This window comes from Lampris incognitus, chromosome 2, assembly GCF_029633865.1.
Source record: "Lampris incognitus isolate fLamInc1 chromosome 2, fLamInc1.hap2, whole genome shotgun sequence".
In the NCBI taxonomy this organism is placed as follows: domain Eukaryota; kingdom Metazoa; phylum Chordata; class Actinopteri; order Lampriformes; family Lampridae; genus Lampris; species Lampris incognitus.
The window spans coordinates 111,585,964-111,610,176 of record NC_079212.1 but is presented as its reverse complement, the minus strand read 5'-3'; the positions used below and the strand labels follow the sequence as shown (position 1 = coordinate 111,610,176).

Here is a 24,213-nt window from a genome sequence, read left to right as displayed (position 1 = left end):
GTGCCCACAATTTCCTAACATGCAACCCGATTCTGACCCTACAGAAGCACTGTCTCGCCTTGCTCAGGCCTTCATTTCTCTGTCCTCCACAGTCACAACACCAAGACCACCACATGGCTGGATCCTCGCCTGGCCAAGAAGGCCAAGCCCCCTGAGAAGTGCGAAGACGGAGGTAATGTAAAGCACCCCCAGAGATCCACTGCACCACTCAATTCGCTGACATGTCTAACAAGCAAGCGTTAAGCTGTTCCATTATCCGCTATAAATGGCTTTACACACAGGCATACCCCTACGACCCTCACATTGTATCATAAATTACTTCACACATATACACGGATCCACGTGCGCTCATTAAATATACACGACCAACCAGGCTCACAGATGGTACGAGATTATATACCTCACTTAATACATGCCTCCGAGCGTTCGACTCACATGTCCTGTGTTCCGTGTTTTGCTAAAGGTTTGTGGGGGTCAGGTCTCTGTCCCGGGAATTTCAAACGTGGCCCACAACCCCCACCCCCCATTCCCCTCAGTCCTGTGGATGGTAATGGGGGCTAAGTGCAGGCAGAGACAGAGGAAGGGAAATGGCAGAAACAGTGGGACCCTTCCAGCTTGTTTTTAATGGATTTTTACAGGCAGTCAGAGAGCTAGTTAGTGTACTGCCTCTGAAAAGCAACTCAAAAGCTCCCTCTTGCGTGAAGAGCCCCCCCCCCTTTCTTTCTCCCTGCCTCATATGTTCATCAATGCGTAACAGACATCAGCCATTCCAACCAGCCTGCTTGTTAAAACGAAGAAGAAAAAAAAATCACCAAATTAGTGCTGGCTTCTGTCATGGCTGCTTTCCTAAACTGCTAAACACCCCATGAAAGGTTTTTCTTTTCTTTCTTTCTTTCTTTTTTTTTGGGGGGGGGGGTCTGATAGCTATACTGTTATCAGCATTATATTGCAGCATAGTATGCCTACATTCTGCTGCATTCTTTAGTTTTTTTTCCCCATTCTCTGTTGTCTCTGGCTGTGTGTACCCTATTTCCATGTTTGGTTTGTGTTTCTGTGTGTGTTTGTTTGTGTGTTTATGTGTGTGTCTAAACACAATTGCACTCTTCCTGTATTTGCAGAGCTTCCCTACGGCTGGGAAGAGATTGACGATCCACAGTACGGCACATACTATGTTGAGTAAGTGGATTTTTTTCTCCTCTTGTTCTTTCATAATGTTGTTTTACTGCACACTATTATCTGTTACTTTGCTCTGAAAAGTGCTGTATAAATGCAATCCATCCATCTATCCCCCCATATTCCTTGGAGACTTACACACGCACACACACACACACACACACACACACATATATATAGAGTTTTTTTTTCTTCCAGAAACTGTCAATGGTGTTGATGTGCTCAACAAATGAGGAGTGGAATATCAATATAGATGTAGGAAAAATTAAAAGTTTTTTTCATATATATATATATATATATATATATATAAACCAGAGAGGGGTCTGAGAAGCTGAGTACAAATCACAATTTACAATGATGTGTGCATTAGCAGCAGAATGGCATAAAATCTGTACTGTCTAAAAACTTAACAGTCCAATGCAGCAGCACACAACTCATTTTGAACATTTTCATGCACTTTGAGGGTGCGTTGTATTGTTACATAACACCCAGAGGGAAACCAATCACCTGGCGAATGGCTGGAGTTTCCTGATCAAGATTTCCTATTGTTTATCAGTATGTGGCAAACTGAAACTCTGCTGGCAGTATTGCATTGATTTGTGTGCAAGCACAGCCATCATTTTGTTCTCTGTGTGCCTGCTGTGTGTCTCTTTGTGTAATGAGATGTGTGTGTGTGTGTGTGTGCGCGCGCGTGCGCATTTTTACACGCTTCTGGCATGCACGGGTGTCTCTATTGATAGTGTCTATGTTTGTGTGTGTACAAAGTGTGTATTTGTACACTGTGTCCCAGCAGGAAATCAGTGCAACACATTCATCATTGCTGCAGTGGTGAGAGGAGGGAGATTTTCAACTAGGATGCAAGGTGGAAAAGGGGAAGGAAGGACAGTCAGGTTTAAAAGTAGAGGTAGCAATCTGTTGTGATGAAAAGAAAATGGGACCCCTCGCGTTGTTGTTTTATTGCTCAAAATGCAAAAGGATCCCTCCCAGGTAGAGCCGACAGGAGAGAAAAGCGGCACACGGTTTGGACAAGGAGGGGTCAGATGGAACTGAGTGCCGCTAGTGATTCAACTCAAAATGAACACAGCACGAAACAATGGCTTTGGTTTATATGCCAGGGGGACAGCAAGCTGTTTACCTCGTTGTTGGGGAACAGGATGTTGCTGGCAGTCAGGAGTTCATTTCCTACCATATTAAATGGCTAAAAGCCATGGCAGAGTTTGCTTACACAGGACGGATGCTTGCTAGCCCTTATATGGGTTGTGTTTATGAATGCATTTATAATGGCACCACCATACAGTGTGCGTCCATTAGAAATGCATGGGTCCTTCATAGGAAAATGCATTCATAATTGATTACTTACTGATGCGTCATAAAACTCAATATAACTGCACTGTAGTATTTCTATTATGCTTGTGCACACTCATTTCAAATACTCTTCTTCTGCATGTGAATGTGTTTATGCTGCAGCCACATCAACCAGAAGACCCAATTTGAGAACCCAGTCCTGGAGGCGAAGAAGAAGCTCAGCCAGGAATCAGCTATAGTACAAAAAGCGACCTCACCTCCTCAAGGTATTGCCAGCAGGGATGCATACTTTACCCTTTTCACCACAGGCCTATAAGTGTTAGGTTATGAAAAGTAAAATTTGAAAATTAGATGTTAATTATTCAATCCAGAGAACATGGACCAAGCACCTACCCTCTTTTCTTGCATAAAAAGAGCAAATAAGCTCTGTACAACCACAGTCTGCTTGTGTGGGCCACCAAGAGGCACCATTGGAGCAGATGCAGTTTAAGTTCCTCGCTCAGTGGCACCGCTTTGGTTAGTGAGGAGGGCGACAGTGCTCCTATAGTGCTACTATGCTGCCCAGCCATTGTCCCCAAGCTACTGCCAGTCCATGAAAAATAGCAACAGCAGTTGGTACTCAATACTTTTCTTTGAGTTACCTCATTTCAGTGTATGGCTGAGGCACAATAGATTTAAGTTTAGAGTGAAAAATCCTTACAGATATCAGGTGTACTGAATCTGACTCAGACCTAATGTATTTCAACAGCAGAGCTGTATTTTGTTCAGGTGGTCCAGCGAAAAGAAGTATTTGTTACGACTACTTTTGTGTTCATTACCATGCTGTTATTTGGGTTAATACACTAGGGCCCCAACACTGGGATTCACAATTGGAACTCTGGTGTGAATCTGTGGCTGGGTGTCACAGCGCTCCTGGGTGGGAAGCTGACAGGGGTAATGTGTCCTGCCATTGCAATTAATGACTCCTACTGGTGGTGGAGCACCTGCACAGCTGCAGGGGTATCTAGGGGGAATAGTGTGAGCTTCCACACACATTATGTTCCCCTGGAGAAACCTGCAGCTGGCAAGTGAAAAGGAGCAGTCTCCAACTCCACATCTAGATGCACGTTGCTAGTCTACGCCCTCCCAAACCATTGTAGAGGTTGTGCAATGGTTAGGCCACAGGAGAACAAGGACATTGGCCAATCCAAATTAGAATGAAAAAAGCTACAAAATTGATAAAAGAATGAAAGTAACTGTAGCCATGTATGATCTGAATACAGTATACAGACCTCTTCACCTCAATGTGATGTGATGACTGTGTTCATCATCATCATCAAGGAACGGAAAAAAGTGATTAAGTCTAAAAGTTGTTTCCAAAATCGGGGACGTTTGTCATGCAAAGTCTGCCACGAAACATAACGGCATGGACTATGTCTAGCTTGGGGTATTGTTGAACACAGAAAGGCTGTTAGAAAGAGCCTCTTCCTTGTTTTTTTTTCTTTCTTTCTTTGGGTTTTACTGTTGGTTTTTCAGTTCAGTTCATCTGTGGGGGTTTCCCGCTGTGCTCCCACAAATGCTTTGTTTTTAAAGTTAACACAACCTTTTTTCCCCCCTCCCACAACAAACATTATGCATTATTACAATGGATGCAATGGATGTACAGTGCTGCTGGAGTCCGTATTTACAGCCTCGCATCACTGGCAACGCCCATGCAAATGGGTTCAGGAAGAAAGGGAATGCATGAGAGTGTGGGTGCAGGGTGGCTTTTAAGCTGTGTGTGGGGAACAGCTGTTGAAAAAGCAAATCAGAGAGGCCACGCATAATGAGACATCACTCCAGCCAGGTGCATGGGGACTGAGGCAACTGCCATATCTCATGATTACACAGCCCAGCGAGCTTTCAGACAGTTGCTATAATGAAACCAAAACTCTAGCAGACCAAAGTAACCTCGGGCTAGATTTCGGTATTTTTACAGTTTCCCGAGGCAGGAGATTCCCTGGGAGTTTCATAGCAGAGACACTCGTAGTTTTCAGGAGAGTCAGCTGTGGTGTTTGTCAGCTGGCCAACATGTCAGGCTTTTCTGCATCACACGTGTTCTCTGAATGCTTTGGTCGGATTAGTTGCCTGCGGATCACACTTACTCTTTAGCATATTAGTTGTCTGTTGGATTTCCAACACAAGCCATTTGAAATGCTGCTACTCAAGCTGCACTCCTCTCATCAGCAGCTGTCATTGCTGCCCTGATAAAGTAACAAATATGTCTCTCGCTCATGCTGAATAATGTCACTGGGGATTTAGGGATTTCTGACACATTTGGTCGCACATGAGAATTCAAAACCTATGCTGTTTGATGCTTCGGTTCTGGTGGGGGTTTTTTTTTGTCTCTTGCCTTCAAAGACTGCCCACAAACACTGGCAAAAAGACCCCCCTTCGGACCCTCCCACACAAGTATAAACAGCCACGCGATACCTTCACTCACTCCTTCCCTCTGTCTCCTCTCTCTCTCTATGCCTTTCTCTCACTCCCTCTGTCTCTCTTGTTGTGTCTCACCCTAAATGTCTTTGCCTCTCTATTTGGCTTTGTCTTTTCTCTCTCCCCTTCTTGCTCTCTCTCTCTCTCTACATCTGTTTCTTCACACACAAACGTGAAGACATTAGTATTTGTTCACTGCCATCACAGGCGGACGGGGGAAAAAAAATGGCACTCCGTGTTGAGTTCATCAACCAGTTTGAATGTGATTATGTAAATGAGCTTTGCTGATCCATGAAACAGGACATCTAGAGTCCACACACTGACTGTCTTAACTTTCACTCACAGCATTACATATCTGTGGCGGCCATTTATAACTGCAGACTCACGATATGACAGTGCCTTCATGGTAATTCTTCAGAAGCCCCAGACACTTTCAAACAGATAGGCGAACGCTAGATGAAGTAATGGTTTTAAGAAAGTAAAATGGCAAATTTGCATTTCTTTGTGCTCCAGCCAGGCTGCAAAGCTTATTAAAACATTTTCAACCCTAGTGTTGTAGTAAACTGAACAAGTCTAAAGCACACTTGACATTTAAATGGGACTTGTTCGTGTCCAATCATGTGGCTGAATCTTGCACTAAAGGCTAAAACTAAAAAAAATAAATAAATAAAATCCTGGAAAATGAATCGGTTGTATATGTATACTAAATGTTGTACCGGAAACCAATGGCAGGCTGGAACTACATCACATGTCATGCCCTCACCTGTCTAAAACCACTGCCACCAATTCCTTAAAAGAATAATCAAAACTACCAGTTCATTTTTTACATCAATTAGAAAACCCTCATCAGCGAGATGTGTTAGTGAGGTTATACTCCAGTCATTATGGCTCGGTTTGATCCCCCTGCAGTCCTATCTGTCCAAGTAGCCGGGACAAAAAACATTTGACCTGTTACAACGGTTTTGTGCAAGATAGCTGACCTTGTGCCCCACCAAGAGGGGAGAAAGAGACTTTATCCTGTAAAATTACTTCATTTCTGGAAAATTATTGAATTACATCAAATCAGATTTTATACACTCTGGAGACACCAATACAGGGATCGCCGGTTCAAATCCCCGTGTTACCCACGGCTTGGTCAGGCGTCCCTACAGACACAATTGGCTGTGTCTGCGGGTGGGAAGCCGGATGTGGTTATGTGTCCTGGTCGCTGCACTAGCGCCTTCTCTGGTTGGTCAGAGCGCCTGTTCGGGGGGGAGGGGTAAGTGGGGGGGAACAGCATGATCCTCCCACGCACTACGTCCCCCTGGCGGAGGAGGCATGTGGTAGTCTACAGCCTTTCCCTGGATCGGCAGAGGGGGTGGAGCAGCGATTGGGACAACTCAGAAAGAATGGGGTAATTGGCCAGATACAATTGGGGAGAAAAGGGGAAAAATAAAAAAAAACGTCTCTGGAGACCAACTGTTTACAAGGGTTAGGGTTAATGATTATCTTTATATGGTAAATTGATTATCATGAAAAACCTAGACATGATAATCAATTTCAAAGATGTAGTGGTTCTCAACTTGATGCCATTCTCAGAGACGGCCATGTCATATTCATCTATAATGTGTCACTGGCATTTTGTTACCACTTGATGGCTACGAGCTCAGGTTTTCTCTGCCTGACTCTAAGCTATAACCCCAGTCCAGGCCAGCGACAGTCGGGTAGTGAGGGGAAAAAATGGCATGTCTCTGATCTAAAGTGCTGATAGCACAATAATGCCAGATAGTGGAGCTGCCCAATTTAATGCGGTGTGACCCTGACAGTTTGTTATCTACTGTACTGCGCATGCCACAGCCAAGCTGCTGAGCCATATTGATGTTGCCACTGACCTTAAGTTGTTCTTTACTCAAGTTATAAAAAAAAAAGCTCCACCAACACTTTTTTTTTCCATCATCTGACTCACTGGCTGCAGTAGGAAGAGAATGACAGAAGACTACATGGGAAACTGGACAGTTTTCAGAGTTTTTACAGCACAACCGTGATCCAAAGAACTGTCGTGAGAGGCTTACAGCACAGCAAACTTGTAAATTAGCAACAAGGTTTTTCATTAGCTTATCTCTACCACATCTGTCTCCATATTGGGGGGGGGGTTCCTTTTACTGTGGGGCTTTACATAAGGATTTCTATTGATCGTTTTATCTAGATCAGGCCTGTGTAACATGCTTGTTAATTAGCGATGGCTGATTATCATGTTGTGCCTCGGTACATTACACATTTAATAGACGTACAGTGTAGCCAGTCAAGCATTCAGCTGCCTTTAACTTGACTTCCATTATCATTGTGTATTGGAATTCAACACTATTCTCAGTTTGCAATAGTGTTTGAAAAAGCCTGTCTTTGATTCACTCTCTCAATCCCTCTCGCTCTGTTTCTCCCTCTCTTGCACACACACACACACACACACACACACACACACACACACACACACACACACACACCAAACACACTGTGCACAGGCAAGGGAGGTGCACCTGGATTCACCACAGACCCCAGCCAGCTCAAGGGTGAGATGTACCACACGGCTCTGAGGAAGAGCCCCCAGGGATTTGGCTTCACCATCATCGGCGGTGATCGCACAGATGAATTCCTGCAGGTGAAGAATGTCCTTAGTGACGGCCCTGCAGCCCACGACAACAAGATGGCCTCTGGTGAGCAAAGTCTATGTGGACAGATTCCTGCTATTTCAAAACATGTCGGCTGAACGCTAATTGATGGCGTTAACTACAGAGCTAGAATGAATAGAGAGGATATTGCTGTTCATATCAGCCTTTCTGAATAGTCCTTTGGCTAGAAGAAATTGTCATGTCCCAAAAGGCAAATGCACATTTTGCTCCACACACTGTGATTAAATTTGTATGCCATTCATCTTTATTGTGCCATGGGAACTACAACTGTGATACGCCAGGAAGGATCTGCATAACTTCTATAGTGTTTACTTGCCCTCTCAGTCTCCCACGAGTAGCAACAGGGCAATAGCAGCTCCAACTCTGTGAGAGGGGTATTTTTATGGCAAACAGGCAGAATGTCGTGGGTGTGTAGCCATCTATTGTCTTTGTGTTTTTCGTTTCTGATCTTACAGTTGCCCAGCAGTTTTCTGTATATCCACAACAGCTCTGAGCTGTGTGTGTGTGTGTGTGTGTGTGTGTGTGTGTGTGTGTGTGTGTGTGTGTGTGTGTGTGTGTGAACGAGAGAGTGAAAACTTAATTCTCCATGCAGAAACGATGTGAGAGCTCTGTTCAACAGCGATGTGAGTGACTGAATGAGCGAATGAGTGAGTAAGAGAAGGAGTGAGTGAGGGAGTGTGTGAGAGTAAGAGGAGGAAGGTTTAGAACTTAAGGGCAGGCTGAAGATAAAAGGAAAGGCAAGAAGAGGGAGAATCTGCTGCTAAATTAAAATGTGAGAATAGGGCGTCTGGGTAGCGTAGCGGTCTATTCTGTTGCCTACCAACACAGGGATCTCTGGTTCAAATCCCCGTGTTACCTCCGGCTCTCTACAGACTCAAGTGGCCATGTCTGCAGGAGGGAAGACGGATGTGGGTATGTGTCCTGGTCGCTGCACTAGTGCCTCCTCTGGTCAGTCGGGGCGCCTGTTCAGGGGGGGAGAGGGAACTGGGGGGAATAGCATGATCCTCCCACATGCTACGTACCCCTGATGAAACTCCTCACTGTCAGGTGAAAAGAAGCGGCTGGTGACTCCACATGTATCAGAGGAGGCATGTGGTAGTCTGCAGCCCTCCCCGGATCGGCAGAGAGGGTGGAGCAGCGACCGGGATTACCCCGGCCGGATACAACTGGGGAGAAAAAGGGAGAAAATTCAAAGAAAAAAAATGTGACAGTAGTGGAGAGGGACTTGTTATTGGGTAGATAAAAAATGCATCACAAAAAATATGTTTTTTTTAAGCAACACAAGGAGGGTGATGTCTAGATTAAATACAAGTGAAACATTTGCCTATCTATCTATCTATGTGAGTGTGTTTGTAATTGTATGCATCTGTCTGTCTGCTTAACTCTCTCTCTTGCTCTCTCTCTCCACCCTCAGGCGACGTGATCGTGGAGATCAACGGGACCTGTGTACTGGGTAAGACCCACCCAGAGGTGGTTCAGATGTTCCAGTCCATCCCAGTCAACCAGTACGTGGACATGGTCCTTTGCCGTGGCTATCAGCTTCCCCCGGATGTAGACCTGGACAGCGATGACCCACCTCCCCCGCCACCCCCTCCCCCGCCGGCCACCCAGCACCAGCAGGGTCTGCAGGGGGGTGAGGTAGTGACTGCTGTGCCCCTGATCAATGGGCAGCCACTACTGGTGAAGGGTGAAGTTCTCCATGGCTCCTCCCAGGAGCTCCACTACGTCACTACGGATGCCAGTGGGCGCCCCGTGGTGGCCGCCATGCCCAACGGGAGGCAGGGAGAGCGGGCGGAGGCAGCCTCGGGGATGCTACAGCCAGAGCTGGTGAGTGTGCCTCTGGTGAAGGGGCCGGGTGGATTCGGGTTCGCCATTGCTGACTGCCCGCTTGGGCAGAAGGTGAAGATGATCCTGGATGCCCAGTGGTGCCGCGGGTTGCTGAAGGGGGATGTCATAAAGGAGATCAACAGGCAGAATGTCCAGACTCTGAGCCACGCCCAGGTGGTCGACATCCTCAAAGACTTGCCTGTGGGCAGTGAGGTCAATGTGCTGGTTCTGCGAGGAGGTGAGAGATTGAGTCAATACTGTCTATGTTTTTGTATTTGTGTTTTGCATGCCTTTTTCACTGTTTGTTCATATATACTCATGTCTTTCAATCTGTATCTATCTATATATCTATCTATCTGTCCATCTGTCTGTCTGCCTATTCGTCTGTTTGTCTGTCTGTCTGTCTGTCCGTCCATTCGTATCCATCCAGACACACATTACTCCTCCTGCCTTTAGTTGTGTTTTGTTGTGACACAGTGTGTTATTGCTGTCAATACAACTTCAACAGTGTCCCTGGGATTGGGAGGTGAGGTCAACGTACTGATACTGACAGCAGGTGAGAGGGTGCGGGAAAGGGGGTGTGACCTCGCTGTACAAGCCTGGATGAGCTCACTCTGTTTGCTGTCTGCATAAGGTCACCACATTAAGGACTGCTGCCCTCCTAGCTAAGTTGAACCACCTGAACCTCTTGGGCTGTGGCGAGTGAACATTTAAATTACACCCCCCACCACAGACACAGTCCCCCTCTTTCAATCACACCCATTATGCTTTATCCCACACATAAACATCCATTTCTTCTTTTGCATCTTTCCACAGCGTACCGTCACATAGCCTCCCTTTGTTTGCATCCATTCCTAGTTAGGCACACTGCAGTCTGTCGCAAGCCTGAGAGAGGGAGTTACGTAAGTGTGGGACTCTGCCTGATTTCCTATGGCGAGAGGCTGAGAAGGCAGGCATGGGGGTGGGCACCCTTCAAACGTCTCCTACGTCCACCTCCAGCTGCCCGTGGGGAACCACCGCACAAGTCAGTGAGCCCTGAATCGGCTTTGATCAACAGCGGAGCGGCAGGGGATTTCGGCACGCTTCTATATCTGTGCCCCTTTTAAAAACCGGGGCTAATCATTGTGTGGCCCCAGCACTCACAGCCCCCAGAGACCCTCCACCTAATCCTCCCCATGGCTTGGGCCATGGCAGAAGCCCGGCCCTTCCTCCTCTCTCTCTCTCTCGAACACCCTTACCTCTCACCCCTGCTAACTGTACCTCGACACCAGGTTCTGCTCCACTAACACACCGCATGACTTCCACGGTCAACAGGCGCTCAGGCTCATGTAGCCTGCCCAGTTAAAGAGCTAAAGACAGATTTAACCCTCATTAGAGAATGGCTCCAGCTTGGGAAGTGAAGGGTGTGTGTGTGTGTGTGTGTGTGTTGGAGGGGTGAGGTTGGGAGGCACTGTACAGGGACACAGAGGAGGAGAGTAGCAATGTTAAAAAAAGCAAACGTCGAGTACCTGTGTCTGTGAGACTCTTTCACAATAGAGTATTTGTGTCTGGCTCCATTGACCGCCTCACGCTAGCCCCCGCCCCAGAAGGCGGTAGGACTCCAGAGGAGCGTTGGCGAATGCAGTTAAGTGCAGTGGAGGTGCTCCAGGAGTTGCACTGAAAACAATCTGAGAGATGCAGCGTGTGGGTGTGCTGTACTGTACGGCCAGCAGAGACAGAGACGAATTATTGGTCATTGGATTATATGCATGAGTCTCTCTCTCTCTCTCTCTCTCTCTCTCTCTCTCTCTCTCTCTCTCCGTTTCTCTCTCTATTACTTGCTCTGCCTCTCACGCTCACTCGCCTTTCTGTGGGCCTCTCTCTCTTGTAGTCTGTGTTTCCCCAGCACATGGACACATTTCCTATTTATCTTTTATCGCATGCTGAGGTACAGTATGTTCCCTAATGGACCATTTTACAGTGTGTAGACCTCCTGAGTGTAGAGCAATATCATCCGTTTAATTTCCCAGGCTCGCTGCTCCTGTTCCTCTGCCAGGTAGTGCCATCTGGTGGATGGCAGCTCAGTGAGGCGTGCTTTTCTAAAAAAAAAAAAAAAAATCCATGTTTCCTAATCGTACCCTGTAACATGTCTCTCCATAGGTCAAACGTCCCCTGTGAAAAGCCTAAAGCCAGTGAGTATAAAAGCATATATCTTTTTTTTTCTATTTCCTCACTATTGTGTCCCCTGGGCACTTATCCCTCAATTTAATTTAAAAGCCTTTTTGTCCTTCAGCTTAACCAGTAAGCCTCCGTTGCATCAAATTAAATGATAGCAATAAATTTAAATATTGATTATGTTTCCGGGCGCCTCCTTTTGTTTGCCCTGAAAAACGGCCTTAATTACTTCTTTTCAGCATTTGTATTTGTAGGGCCATTGTCAGGGGATTGCGATGGTAATGAAGCATGGAGGAGCTTTTTTAGATATCTTGGTATTATTAATACAACAGTTTTTTGATAAGGAAGTTGCCCTCTTTCCCCAAATGAGCCTGTCACAGCCATGAGAGATCTTTCGTTGTTTTTGTTGTTTGTTTTTTTTTGTTTCTCTTTTTCTGTGGATTGTAAAGTGCACTTAGATCTCATTGCTTGGCCACCAAAAAACATGAGAGGAAAAGTGAAGTGAAAACAACCTATGTAGATAAAGACCTAGCAATGAAAGTGACCTTTATCGTCTTTGGTATTCTATCACCATTAGTTTTCCCCTGCCACTTTCCCAGGATAATGAGCTGTTGAGGCCACCAATAAAGCACCCAGCGCCCTGAATACCAAGAGATAGATGATTCAAAAAAAGAAAGGAGGCTAAAATAGAAACGTAGATTGTTTTTGATGGCGAAAGCCATGATTATACTTGAAGTGAGGGACGCAGCAAAACTAAGTGTGGCCCCATGTTTGTGTATCATTCAGAGACAAGAAATGACCGCCAGCACAGAGACCCTTGACTGTATGAGCGACTCAGCCCCCCAAGCCCTGCCCTACCTCTCCAATGTCAGCACCCTGCGCTCCTCCGACTCCCCCAAACGAGACGCCACAGAGATGTACCTCAAATCCAAGGCCCTGCTGGAGAGCAGACGTAAGCACACAAAGATACCATAATTCCTTGCTCAGTTGCAAAAGAGATATTTTCAGTTTTTCAGTAATTTCAGGTACGTAGATGCAGTGTTAGATGTTCTAAGTTTTTTTCTCCCCATTCATTGAAATCTAACACTGCTACAAGCAGTTTTTCGCTGATTGGTTTCTTTTTTTTTTTATTCACATTTTCTCAGGAAACATACTTATAAAACATAATGTTACAGGACTTGTCCATAAAAGAAGAAGAAATGTGTGTGTATGTTGAGCACGTCACCAGGACAAATAACTAGTGTGTGCAGTGTTACCTGCCTGTTGGGGTTTTTTTTTTTTTTTGGATTTGTCCCCCTTTTTTTCCCCAATTGTATCTGGCCAATTATCCCACTCTTCCAAGCTGTCCCGGTCACAGCTCCACTCCCTCTACCAATCCGGGGAGGGCTGCAGACTACCACATGCCTCCTGCGATACATGTGGAGTCACCAGCCGCTTCCTGTCATCCGACAGTGAAAAGTTTCACCAGGAAGATGTAGCGTGCGGGATGGTCGCACTATTCCCCCAGTTCCCCCTCCCCCCTGAACAAGCACCCCGACCAACCAGAAGAGGTGCTAGTGCCGTGACCAGGACACATACCCACATCTGGCTTCCCACCTGCAGACATGGCCAATTGTGTCTGTAGGGGTGCCCAATCAAGCCGGAGGTAACACGGCGATTCAAACCGGCGATCCCCATGTTGGTAGACAACGGAACAGACCGCCATGCCACCTGGATGCCCTACCTGCCTGTTGTTTTGTTTATGTTCGTTTTTCATTTTAAGTAAAGCATGCTTTTATTTTGGCTTTAGCCTTTACTCCCAAAGCAGCATACACAATCATAGTGCACAACTGAAAGGTTACTGATCTTCCTGATCCGCAGAACCTCACACCAAAGATATCGACGTCTTCCTGAAGAGAGACATTGAGACAGGCTTTGGCTTCCGTGTGCTGGGAGGAGAGGGTCCAGAGCAGCCAGTAAGTTGAATATAGCCCCCCTGTCCTGATTGACCTCCATTACAGTTTGTCTGTTTTTGAAAACGCATCATTTCAAGCTTTTCGGAAAATTACTCAACATTATAAGGCGGGGTCTACTGTCGCATTTATAGACGAGTGATGTTTACTTCCCAACATTTCATGTGGTTTTAAGTTAGAGATTTGTGTGCACTCATGACCTAGAGTTGCTGTACTTTAGGGCAATTTAAAATATATCTTCAAATTATATAAATTTGCCCAAACGACAACAAGGAAGTGCATTGGTCAGAATGGTCATACAGACTTCCTGATTTACAATGTGGTATGCTACCTCATATTAGATCACGTATATCTTACAAATGGTGTGGCTCCTCCATGCTCAGGCCTTTCATCTTATTGACCTGTTTACAGAATGTGTTTCCACAGGTTTACATCGGGGCCATTGTGCCCAACGGAGCTGCAGAGAAGGACGGTCGTCTGAGGGCGGGAGACGAGCTCATCGGCATTGACGGTGTGATGGTCAAAGGTCGTTCCCACAAGCAGGTGCTGGACCTAATGACCAACGCTGCCCGTAACGGTCAAGTCATGCTGACCGTGCGCAGGAAGGTCATCTACAGAGGTAGGTAATGACTGGCACGCAGCAAACACCAAACGCCTTTTTCAGTTTGTTATTTTCACATATGCTGGATCACATTTAACATTTTCAGGGAATTCAGAGTGGAAATGGAATTTTTCTTTTTTTCATTTTGCGGTACTCATGCCATGTCTGAGCTTCAAACAACAAAGATTTGGGAGCACACACATACACACACACACAGAAACGCACACACTCACACATACTCAAGCATGTGAATGTGCACTCACAAACACACATTATGCTAACAGATTAAATGTATTTCTCATCAGATGTACGTCACGGTTTGTTTGTGTCAAGACGATAAAGGAATTAAATCCATATTCCCTATTCACACTCTTTTAAAGTAGCTCTGGCTAAGAGCATCTGCTAAATACTTCAAATAATATAAATCTGCTCTTCATCTCCACCATGCCTACTAGATGTGACAGAGGAGGAGGCACAGAGCAAGGCGCCAGTAGTGGTGAACGGCTCTCCCAGGCCAGCCCACATCCCCATGCCCAGCGCTCTGGACCATGAATCTTTCGACATCACCCTCCACCGCAAGGACACAGAGGGCTTTGGCTTTGTCATCCTCACCTCCAAGAGCAAACCCCCACTTGGAGGTGCGACTACAATGTGTCCCGTACTGACAATAGAAGATTGTCTTTAACTGTCTAAATTTGAAATTTATTCAAAATAAGTATGTTTGGGGTTTAATTTATTCTTGGATGGAAAATAATCTTTTAGAAATTTAGTCAACCCATCATCAGGTCAGGGTGGCACAGAGGCGCAGTGGTTAGCGCGGTCGCCTCACAGCAAGAAGGTCCTGGGTTCGAGCCCCGGGGTAGTCCAACCTTGGGGGTCGTCCTCTGTGTGGAGTTTGCATTTTCTCCCTGTGTCTGCGTGGGTTTCCTCTGGGTGCTCCAGTTTCCTCCCACAGTCCAAAGACATGTAGGTCAGGTGAATCGGCCGTACTAAATTGTCCCTAGGTGTGAATGTGTGTTGGCCCTGTGATGGACTGGCAGCCTATCCAGGTTGTCTCCCCACCTGCCGCCGAATGACTGCTGCGATAGGCTCCAGCATCCCTCAACCCTGAGTAAGGATAAGTGGTTTGGATAATGAATGAATCATCGGGTCAAAGTGCATGCAAAGACATGACAAGCCATCTCAAGTCTCCCTCACCCGCATTTTATTTTTACAGTTGTCTTTACACCAAATCTCTACATGTATGAAATCTTTTCATCTGCTTTTTCAGTGATCCCACACAAGATTGGCCGTATCATTGAAGGTAGTCCCACTGACCGCTGTGGCCTGCTGAATGTTGGAGATCGTATCTCAGCAGTCAACGGTCGCTCCATCATAGAACTATCTCACAACGACATTGTTCAGCTCATCAAGGATGCTGGGAATGTTGTTACCCTCACAGTGGTCCCAGAGGATGGTGAGTGTTTTGTGTTACATGTTCACACGAGTGTGTTCACGTGGACATTTATATTTCAAAACTTCTCTGTGTCATCTTCAGCCTTGTGCGGCAAATTTGACACGTTACATGAGCGATAGAAAGAAGGGGGGAAAAGCCTAGTACTATTTAAATTATGTTTATGCCTCACCTTAATCCTTGAATTCTCAACATGACAACAATTTAATATATTGAATTTTCAGATTTGTTTATATACTTAACAGCCCAAAATCAATATGTATGGCTTAGTGGTCTTCAGTGTTGTCACACAGCTAGAAAGTCCCTGGTTTGATCTTGGCTCTTCTGGGTGGAGTTTGTATGTTATCTCCATGTATGATTGGGTTTCCTAAGAGTACCACAGTCCTTAGACATTCATGTAAGATAAACGTAATTGGTTGTCTGAAAATTTCCCATATATATGAATGCTTTATGAGCAATTGTGTGGATTAGATTTGCCAGGTATGCAGAATAATATGAATCAATCAAATCATTAGTAATTAACATGTAATATCAAGGAACATAACACTGTGTGATGACTTCCCATTCATGAAATCTCAAACTGGTGTTTCAGAATACAAGGGCCCTCCATCTGGAGCCAGCTCTGCTAAGCAGAGTCCAGCCCTTCAGCACAGAACTGTAGGTCAAAGGTCAGGACAGCAGGATGAACGGTAAGTATCTGTGCTTGGTTTTCTTGAACTCGGACTACTCTATAGCACAAAACTTGGGAGTTTGTGAGATAATTTGGATTTTTTTTTCTGTAATGAATATTTTCTCCTCTTCTTCTCGCCACTCTTCTCTCAGCTTATCTTATCTTATCCTAAGTGTATACTAAAGCATATAAACAAAGCAATACAGTATACACAGTAGTGTATAAAGAACCTTTAAAATCATGCATAAAAAAGTTATATCCTTTTTCATGAATGGAATGGCGCACACTTAACAAAAGCTACTCTTTTCTAACATCCAGTTATAGAGTAAGTCTAACATTTTGCATAATGGCTTGATAATTACTTTCTTTAGTCTATGGCCTGCAGCATGCTGTAGGCAGTTTGCAGCATTTGAGAAATACATAGACTTAACAGAATACCATTGTGTGTTGTAGTTATAACCTAGACTTGGAAGAGAAACGGGAGGGAGTCAACTGGTCTGACTACAAAACTCTTCCTCCTAGTGAGCAGGGAACGCTGTGCGTGACAGGACCTAACCAGGTAAGAATGGTACTGTTGTGTTTGTACAAACTGTCCACATTATCTGTATCCATTATCTATTGGTAAGACTTTGGGAATCATTAAAATTCTTAGTCATAAAGACAACGTATTAAAGACCATCAATGTGTTTGTGTGAATGTGTTCATGCCGTCTGCATGCATTTCATATTTTGTATGTTTGTATGCAAGTGTGTGGTTGCCAGACTTCATTAACACATATTTACATGCTCCTCACAGGGTTGCTTGACAGTGGAACTGGAGCGTGGTCCCAGGGGCTTTGGCTTCAGTCTGCGTGGAGGAACAGAGTACAACATGGGACTCTACATCCTGAGACTTGCCGAGGAAGGACCCGCTCTTCTGGATGGCCGAATCCATGTGGGTTGTTTTGTTTTGGGTTTTTTTTTTCATTTCATTTCTATGATACTAGAGTTTTAAAACTAACCTCAAGTCTCCTGCCAGGTTCTTGTAAATTTTAGCTGGAACTAGTAAGCTATTCAATCCCACTGGCAAACTTCAATCAGTCTTTACATGTAACAGTTTGATAAAATTTGGAATTCGTTCATTTTGCAATCCACTGTGGCCCGATGACAGAATCCTTACTTTATGACCTGAATTAACCGGGAATGTGCAAAAAGAAAGTAGGAATGTTTCCAGTCAATGAAATTTAAGCTCATTTTGCAAACATCAAGCGTCGCTCATGAAAGTTTGGCAAGCTATTATACAATCAATTAGATGTGTGAAATCTAATTTACCACATTTACTTGTTTGTAAAAGCAGGGGTAAACAAGAGAAAATATTGAGTGCGTTACAGTAATTGCATCAGAGAACAAATTAATGGATTAGATTTCCACCACTGACAGTTATTAAAGTTGCAAAGAAGAGCACTGAAAAGGCCTGAAGCATGATGGGTGGCTGCGATTCTTTTTTCTTCCTTGCATTTTTTTTTCTTTCTTTTAAAGTGATGCAAGTTCTCTACACAGGAAATTAGGAAGATAGGGCAGTAGTGTAGGTAATAAGGAAGATGGACCCCACCCCACCCCCTTTCAGCTGAAGCTCTGATATTAATCCCTTAGATGGGTAAACACCCCAGCCTTACTGAAGTGCCCTTTAACAAGGCACCAAACCACTTCCAGCCCCTGAGTTGTCATCTTTCTGTAGCTGTCATTCAACTCTGACCCCTCACTGAAGATGGCATGAGCGACGAGAAAACTTGCTTACAAGGATTAATAAAATATCATATTATTTTTAAGATTGAGAAGTGATGTAGGGGAGATACATAAACGGTCCAAGTGGGAATCAATCTTTGCCCAATGAGTTCTGGGCACAAGTCTGTCTATTCAGGAGTGAAGAGTTGTGTTGAACAAAGAGTCATGGGTGGTCACTCGGGGTTGAGTATGTTTTATCCTCCCTCTGGGTCCCTCTGGGACCTCAGGTGGGTGTAGAAGCTGAGCCTGGAGCCATATAATGGGAGGGCATCTACACGTGACAGCTTTTTACGTGGCGTGGCTGATCTGCCTGCAGCCACCACATGGTCCTTGGCAGGGGGTGGCCAGAGCCGAATGGCATGGAGACCAAAACAATTGGGGACCACCCTCAGTTGCAGCCTTCATCCGCCTTCACTGCCGTTGTGACCTGGAGATATCCTCCACCAGTTCCGCCATTTAGGTCTTTGTTGGATCCTGCTACATCTGGAACCTCCCTCTTGACCAATCTGCCTTGGGTGACCCTACCAGGAGCCAAGCTCCAGATGGGATAGCTCTTGGGATCATTGGCACATGCAAGCTTCTCCACCACAGCAAGATGGTGATCCAGGAGAACAAAGATTAGAGCCCAATAGACTGACATGTTTACACACATCCTAAATTATTCTGTCATCTCCAATATTAGAGTGTATCTCTATTCCAGTCAAGTCAACTTTATTTATACAGCACATTTAAAAAAAAACCCACACTGACCAAATTGCTGTACAGACAAGATCAGGTAGCTAAAACACAAATACAAGAAACAAGCAAGCAAGCAAAATTTTATTTATATAGCACTTTTAAAAACATACAGTTTCAAAGTGCTTTACACTCCATGCACAAAAAATGAATAAATACATTCAATAAATTGAATGATTATAAAAACATGGCAATGGGAGTAACAGGCCAAGCTAAAAAATGAAACAAAACAGAAGTCAGGGGAGGGAATCTATAAAAAGGCTTGCCTGAAAAGATAGGTTTTTAGAAGCCACTTAAAACAGTCCAAAGATTCAGCAAATCTAATGGATTGGGGGAGATTATTCAAGAGGCTTGGGGCCAAGACTGCAAAAGCACAGTCACCTTTTGTTTTGCAGTTGGAGTGAGGAATGGATAAAAGACCAAGGTTTGAGGATTGGAGTGGGCGGAAAGTGGAATGAGGAATGAGAAGATCAGAAATATAACTGGGGACAAGATCATGCAGTGCTTTAAAGGTAACCAATAAGATCTTATACGTTATTCTGAATTTTATGGGAAGCCAGTGGAGGAATGCAAGAATAGAGGTAATATAGGACCTACGGCTAGTTCTGGTTAGTAGTCTAGCAGCTGCATTCTGAACCATCTGTAGACGATTTAAAGTAGCTTTGTTGAGGCCAGAGTAGAGGGAGTTACAGTAATCTAGAAGGGAGAAAATGAAAGTGTGAATTAATTTTTCAATATCCTTAAAAGACAAAATATTTCGGATTTTTGCAATATTTCATAGCTGAAGAAAACAGGATAGGACACGCTTAGTAACATGGTGATTGAAAGACATTTTCTAGTCAAAGATGATACCTAGATTTTTAGTGGTAGGTTTGATGTTTAAATGAAGTGGACCAATAAACTGATCAACTGCAGTAGCAAAGTTCTCAGGATCAATTAAGAGAACTTCAGTTTTTTCAGGGTTTAAATGGAGGAAATTAAAGGACATCCAGTCTTTGGTGGCAGCTAAGCAATCATGGAGGGGGGACAGTTGATTTAGGTTATTGAGTTTGGCAGAGAAATAGATCTGAGTATCATCGGCATAACAGTGGTATGACATGTCTTGAAAGTGACTAAACAAATGACCCAGAGGAAGCGTGTATAAAGAGAAGAGGATTGGCCCAAGAACAGACCCCTGGGGGAGTCCACACAGTAGGGGAGCTGACGAGGATACAAGATTGTTAATAGAAACATAAAACTATCTGTTTGTCAGATAAGAGCAAAACCAATTTAACGCTGTACCAGAAATGTCACCTAGTTCTCCAACTTATCAAGTAAGATGACATGATTGATGGTATCAAAGGCAGCAGTTAAATCTAAGAGAATGAGAATAGTGTATTTACCTTTATCAGCATACATAAGAATGTCATTGGACACTCATAGTAATGCAGTCTCAGTACTATGCTTGTGACGAAAGCTGGATTGAAATTTATCAAAAATGTTATGACCCTCAGTCAGCTGCAGGATTTGATCTGCAACAATTTTTTCAAGGATTTGGATAAGAAAGAAAGTTTGGAAATAGGTCTATAATTCTTTACCCTTGCCGGATCAAGGGAGGGTTTTTTGAGGAGGGGCTGAACACAAACAATTTTAAAGTAGTCAGGTACAGACCCGGATGTGAGTGAGTCATTGATGATAGAGAGCAGGCAGGGACCTAAGCCATGGAGGATGGCTTTTAAACATTTTGTTGGAACTCTGTCACAGGGACTGGAGGAGGGACGCATGAAGTTTACAGTATTAACAAGGAACTGAAGAGATATGGAAGCAAATTCCGACATTAAAATTGGATGGCTGAAAGGGGCGGGGGAGGGGGAAACAGTGGGGGTAAAATTGGACCTTAGGCAATTGATCTTGTCAGCAAAGAAAGACAAGAAATGTTCACTATCATTAGCAGAACAGGCAGAAATGGTAGGAAGAGAGGGATTCACAAGCTGATTGATAGTACTAAACAGAAACCTAGGGTTATGTTTATTACTTTTACTCAAGTCAGAGAAGTAAGCAGCTCTCACATCTTAAATAGTTTGATTCAAATCAGATAACAACTCCTTCATGTGGAGTTGATGAACTTCAAGAGCAGATTATTTTTTTTCCATCTGTGTTCGGCCTTCCTATATTCCCTTCTTTTTTGACGGATGTTTTCATTGATCCAAGGAGTAGTATTAATAACTGGGACAGCCTTGGACGTATATGGAACCAAGAAATCAAGGGCAGATGTACACAAATCATTAAACCAACTAACTTGGTCGTTAATGTTGGCGAAGAATGGAGGGCAGCTAGCCAGACTGGAAAAATAACTAGAAAACATGGCTGCTGACAGCTTATTAAAAATGTGAGAATTAACTATATGTTTCTGGGGTAGTGTAGTAGGTAGTAAAGAAGCATCAAATATAATACATTTTATGGTAAGAGACAAAATCGATCTTATACAGGGAATTAAGAAACATGTTCAGGATGACAACTAGATCAAGGGTGTGCCCAGAGTTATGTGTGGGGCCAATGACATGCTGCACAAGGTTAAAAGATTTAGCTATGTTTAAAGAAATTGATGACAAATGAGTTAAAATGATTATCGATATGAATGTTAAAATCACCAACCGTAATGGCCCTATCAAATTTAAGAACAAGAGAGGACAATCGCTCAGAGAATTCATTAAGAAAACCTGCAGATGAATTGGGGTTGATAAATAATTATACAGCAAACGGGGTTGTCACACACAATTTTAAAAGTTTAAAAGAAACACTGACATAAACAACAAGGCACATAATTCATATGCATGAATAAACAACACATCGACATAGCCACAAGCCAGAAATCAGCCACATCAGGAGGATTCACATGCCAGAGAATAAGAGTTTTGAGCCAGGACGCAAAAGAGTCAAGGGAGGGGAATGCTGTTCCACAGTCTAGGGCAGGGGTGGGCAATCTTATCCAGAAAGGGCCAGTGTGGGTGAAGGTTTTTGTTCCAACCAAGCAATTGACCTTTCGCAAAGTCCCGCCCCCCTTAGTTACTGTTGCTATGCCCGTCAAGCATTTCAGAACTATCCAGGAAGTAGCCGGAAAACACCAAAACATGAAGGAAGAAATCGGCGCATTGTGTGGGTAAAAGTAACAGTAATAATACGTTAGCTGTATTAGCTATCAATAATAGCTAGTAGCAAGCTTAGCTTGGAGCAAACAGGTATTTTTGTTGATTTTGGATGGATTAAGCTGGCCATGGGGTCTGCTATACTGCGAAATCTATTGCCGACATTGAGCTTCTTGCGTTCTGGGTTTCGGGAAGGGAAAGAAAATTACACCCCCTCCAAACTTTTGAGATATCTAGCATCCGATTTGCAGATCCCATAGGCACACCGTTTCAGCATTTTGTTGTGTGTTTGAAAGCTTGACGGACCGTTGCTAAGGTAGGATTGGACAAGCACCGTTCTGGGGCGGTACTTTGCGAAAGGTCAATTACACGCCTGTGTCAACTTATCAAGTTCCTCAGCAAAAACTCTACTGGTTGATTAGTGGGATCAGGTGTGTACCTGCTTGGTTGGAACAAAAACCTTCACCCACACTGGCCCTTTCTGCTTAAGATTGCCCACCCCTGGCCTAGGGACTGCAGCTGCTGTCACCCCTGAGCTTTTAGTTTAGATCACGGGACAGCCAGGAGTCCCAAGTCAGCCGACCTTTGGGACCCTGAAGTGGATGAGAGGGTTAAAAGGTCTGTGATATAGGATGGTGCCAGCCCATTTAGGGCTCTATAAACAAACAGGAGTACCTTAAAATCAGCTCTGAACTGCACAGGTAGCCGGTGGAGATTGACCAGTATAGGGGTAATATGGTCCCTCTTCCAGGTACTTGTCAGGAGCCTGATGGGATGACTGACTAATCCCAATATACATCGAATTGCAGTAGTCCAAGTGAGAGGATATCAAAGTGTGGATGACTTTCTCGAGATGGGATACCTCATGAGATACCTTGAGGGTATCTAATGACTGTGTGTGTGTGTGTGTGTGGTGAGATTGTTTGATTATGTGTCTGAATGAGAGTGTATATGCCTGTATGTAAGCTTTGTTACCCATCAGTACCCCTCGGTCTGTTTCTGTGTGTATAATCACCGCATTTTCTGTGTTGCTGACAGGTTGGAGATGAGATAGTGGAAATCAATGGGGAGCCGGCTCGCGGCATCTCCCATACAAGGGCCATTGAACTGATCCAGGCTGGAGGAAACAAAGTAGTCCTTCTGCTGAGACCTGGGGCTGGACTAGCTCAAGATAACAGTATGTGTTGTAGATAAACAGCTGATTTACTATTAGTCTCACAATTCAAAGATCACCAGATGAGTTTATTTCCAAAAATGAGACATCCACCATTTGAAAAAAAAAGTAATACCTACTCTAAGAATTGGTAAAACAACATGAAAACTAACAGAATTGTTAGCATCAGGTACATCCTCATTTGACAAAACTGATAACACTCCCATATACTCAATCCTGTCACGGATGAATTAAACACTAACAGAAATTATCTTATTTTGCTAATGTGGATGCACAGCGATTTGGAAGTGAACCCTTGGATTGCTCAGTATTTAGTCATTATAATGTAATTAACCATGGTCGGTTTGATTCAGTTTAGCTGTGGGTTTCCTAATTATGTGTGAGACTAAGTATGTATGTGTGATTTAGAGAGGGGCAGAGAATCCATTAATCCACCTGAAGATTAGCTAATGATTCACCCCATTCACTTATGTTAATAAATCAAGCCTATTGTAAAGTGTTACACAAATTGAGCTGTATCTCTTTTCTTTATGGCTTTGTTCATCAGTTCTAACCATCTATTTCCTTTTGGCTCTTTTTCTATTGCTCCTGATGCAGGTAGTACAGCTTCTTCTACTGTGTGCTACTACACTAATGAACACCAACACTAACAGCTTTACTGTCTTATTGGCTACTTCTATTATACCTTGGTAAATCCTCTTGCAATTTTTTCCTTCTTCCTACCGTGTTACATATCTACAGCATGATCTAAGTAAACTGATTTCTCATCACTCTGACCCCATTTACTCCTGGTCATTTCATGTAATTTGTATCTAGATCGGGATATGATTTATCCACACTGCATTTACACTCGGTAGTCAGACACATCTCTGGTAAACTGTCCTGAACTCTGATTGTTATTTTTCACCTAAAGTGCAAACACAGCCACACCACCTGACAACCTAAACTTATAACTAGCCTAGCCCAGCCTATGCACTGTCTGCACTTATTCTTAATTTTCAGTCATATGCCTGCTCCTGTCTTAAACTGTGGTGTTATTATGTTGGCAAATGTTAGTTGTGTAGCGTTTGATGTGGAGATTTGGGTTTTGTGCAAAATGTAGCTTAAAATTTGTGCATGTGTACACACGTGAGACTTAAAGGGGTGAAAGTTGTTTTTGTT

General features: G+C 44.1%; 1 protein-coding gene across 1 annotated transcript in view; it reads left to right on the top strand.

The window, feature by feature from the left end:
- LOC130106960 (membrane-associated guanylate kinase, WW and PDZ domain-containing protein 3) overlaps positions 1 to 23,702 on the top strand; it is a 247,532-nt gene extending 223,830 nt beyond the window's left edge. The window contains 16 exon segments of the mRNA XM_056273328.1: positions 93 to 172; positions 1,119 to 1,185; positions 2,635 to 2,744; positions 7,431 to 7,622; positions 9,013 to 9,663; positions 11,565 to 11,596; positions 12,366 to 12,531; positions 13,440 to 13,534; positions 13,958 to 14,150; positions 14,588 to 14,770; positions 15,403 to 15,588; positions 16,178 to 16,274; positions 16,709 to 16,814; positions 17,051 to 17,188; positions 22,917 to 23,055; positions 23,650 to 23,702. Coding sequence (XP_056129303.1) covers positions 93 to 172; positions 1,119 to 1,185; positions 2,635 to 2,744; positions 7,431 to 7,622; positions 9,013 to 9,663; positions 11,565 to 11,596; positions 12,366 to 12,531; positions 13,440 to 13,534; positions 13,958 to 14,150; positions 14,588 to 14,770; positions 15,403 to 15,588; positions 16,178 to 16,274; positions 16,709 to 16,814; positions 17,051 to 17,188; positions 22,917 to 23,055; positions 23,650 to 23,702 — 2,488 coding nt within the window.
- The last annotated feature ends 511 nt before the right edge of the window (positions 23,703 to 24,213 follow it).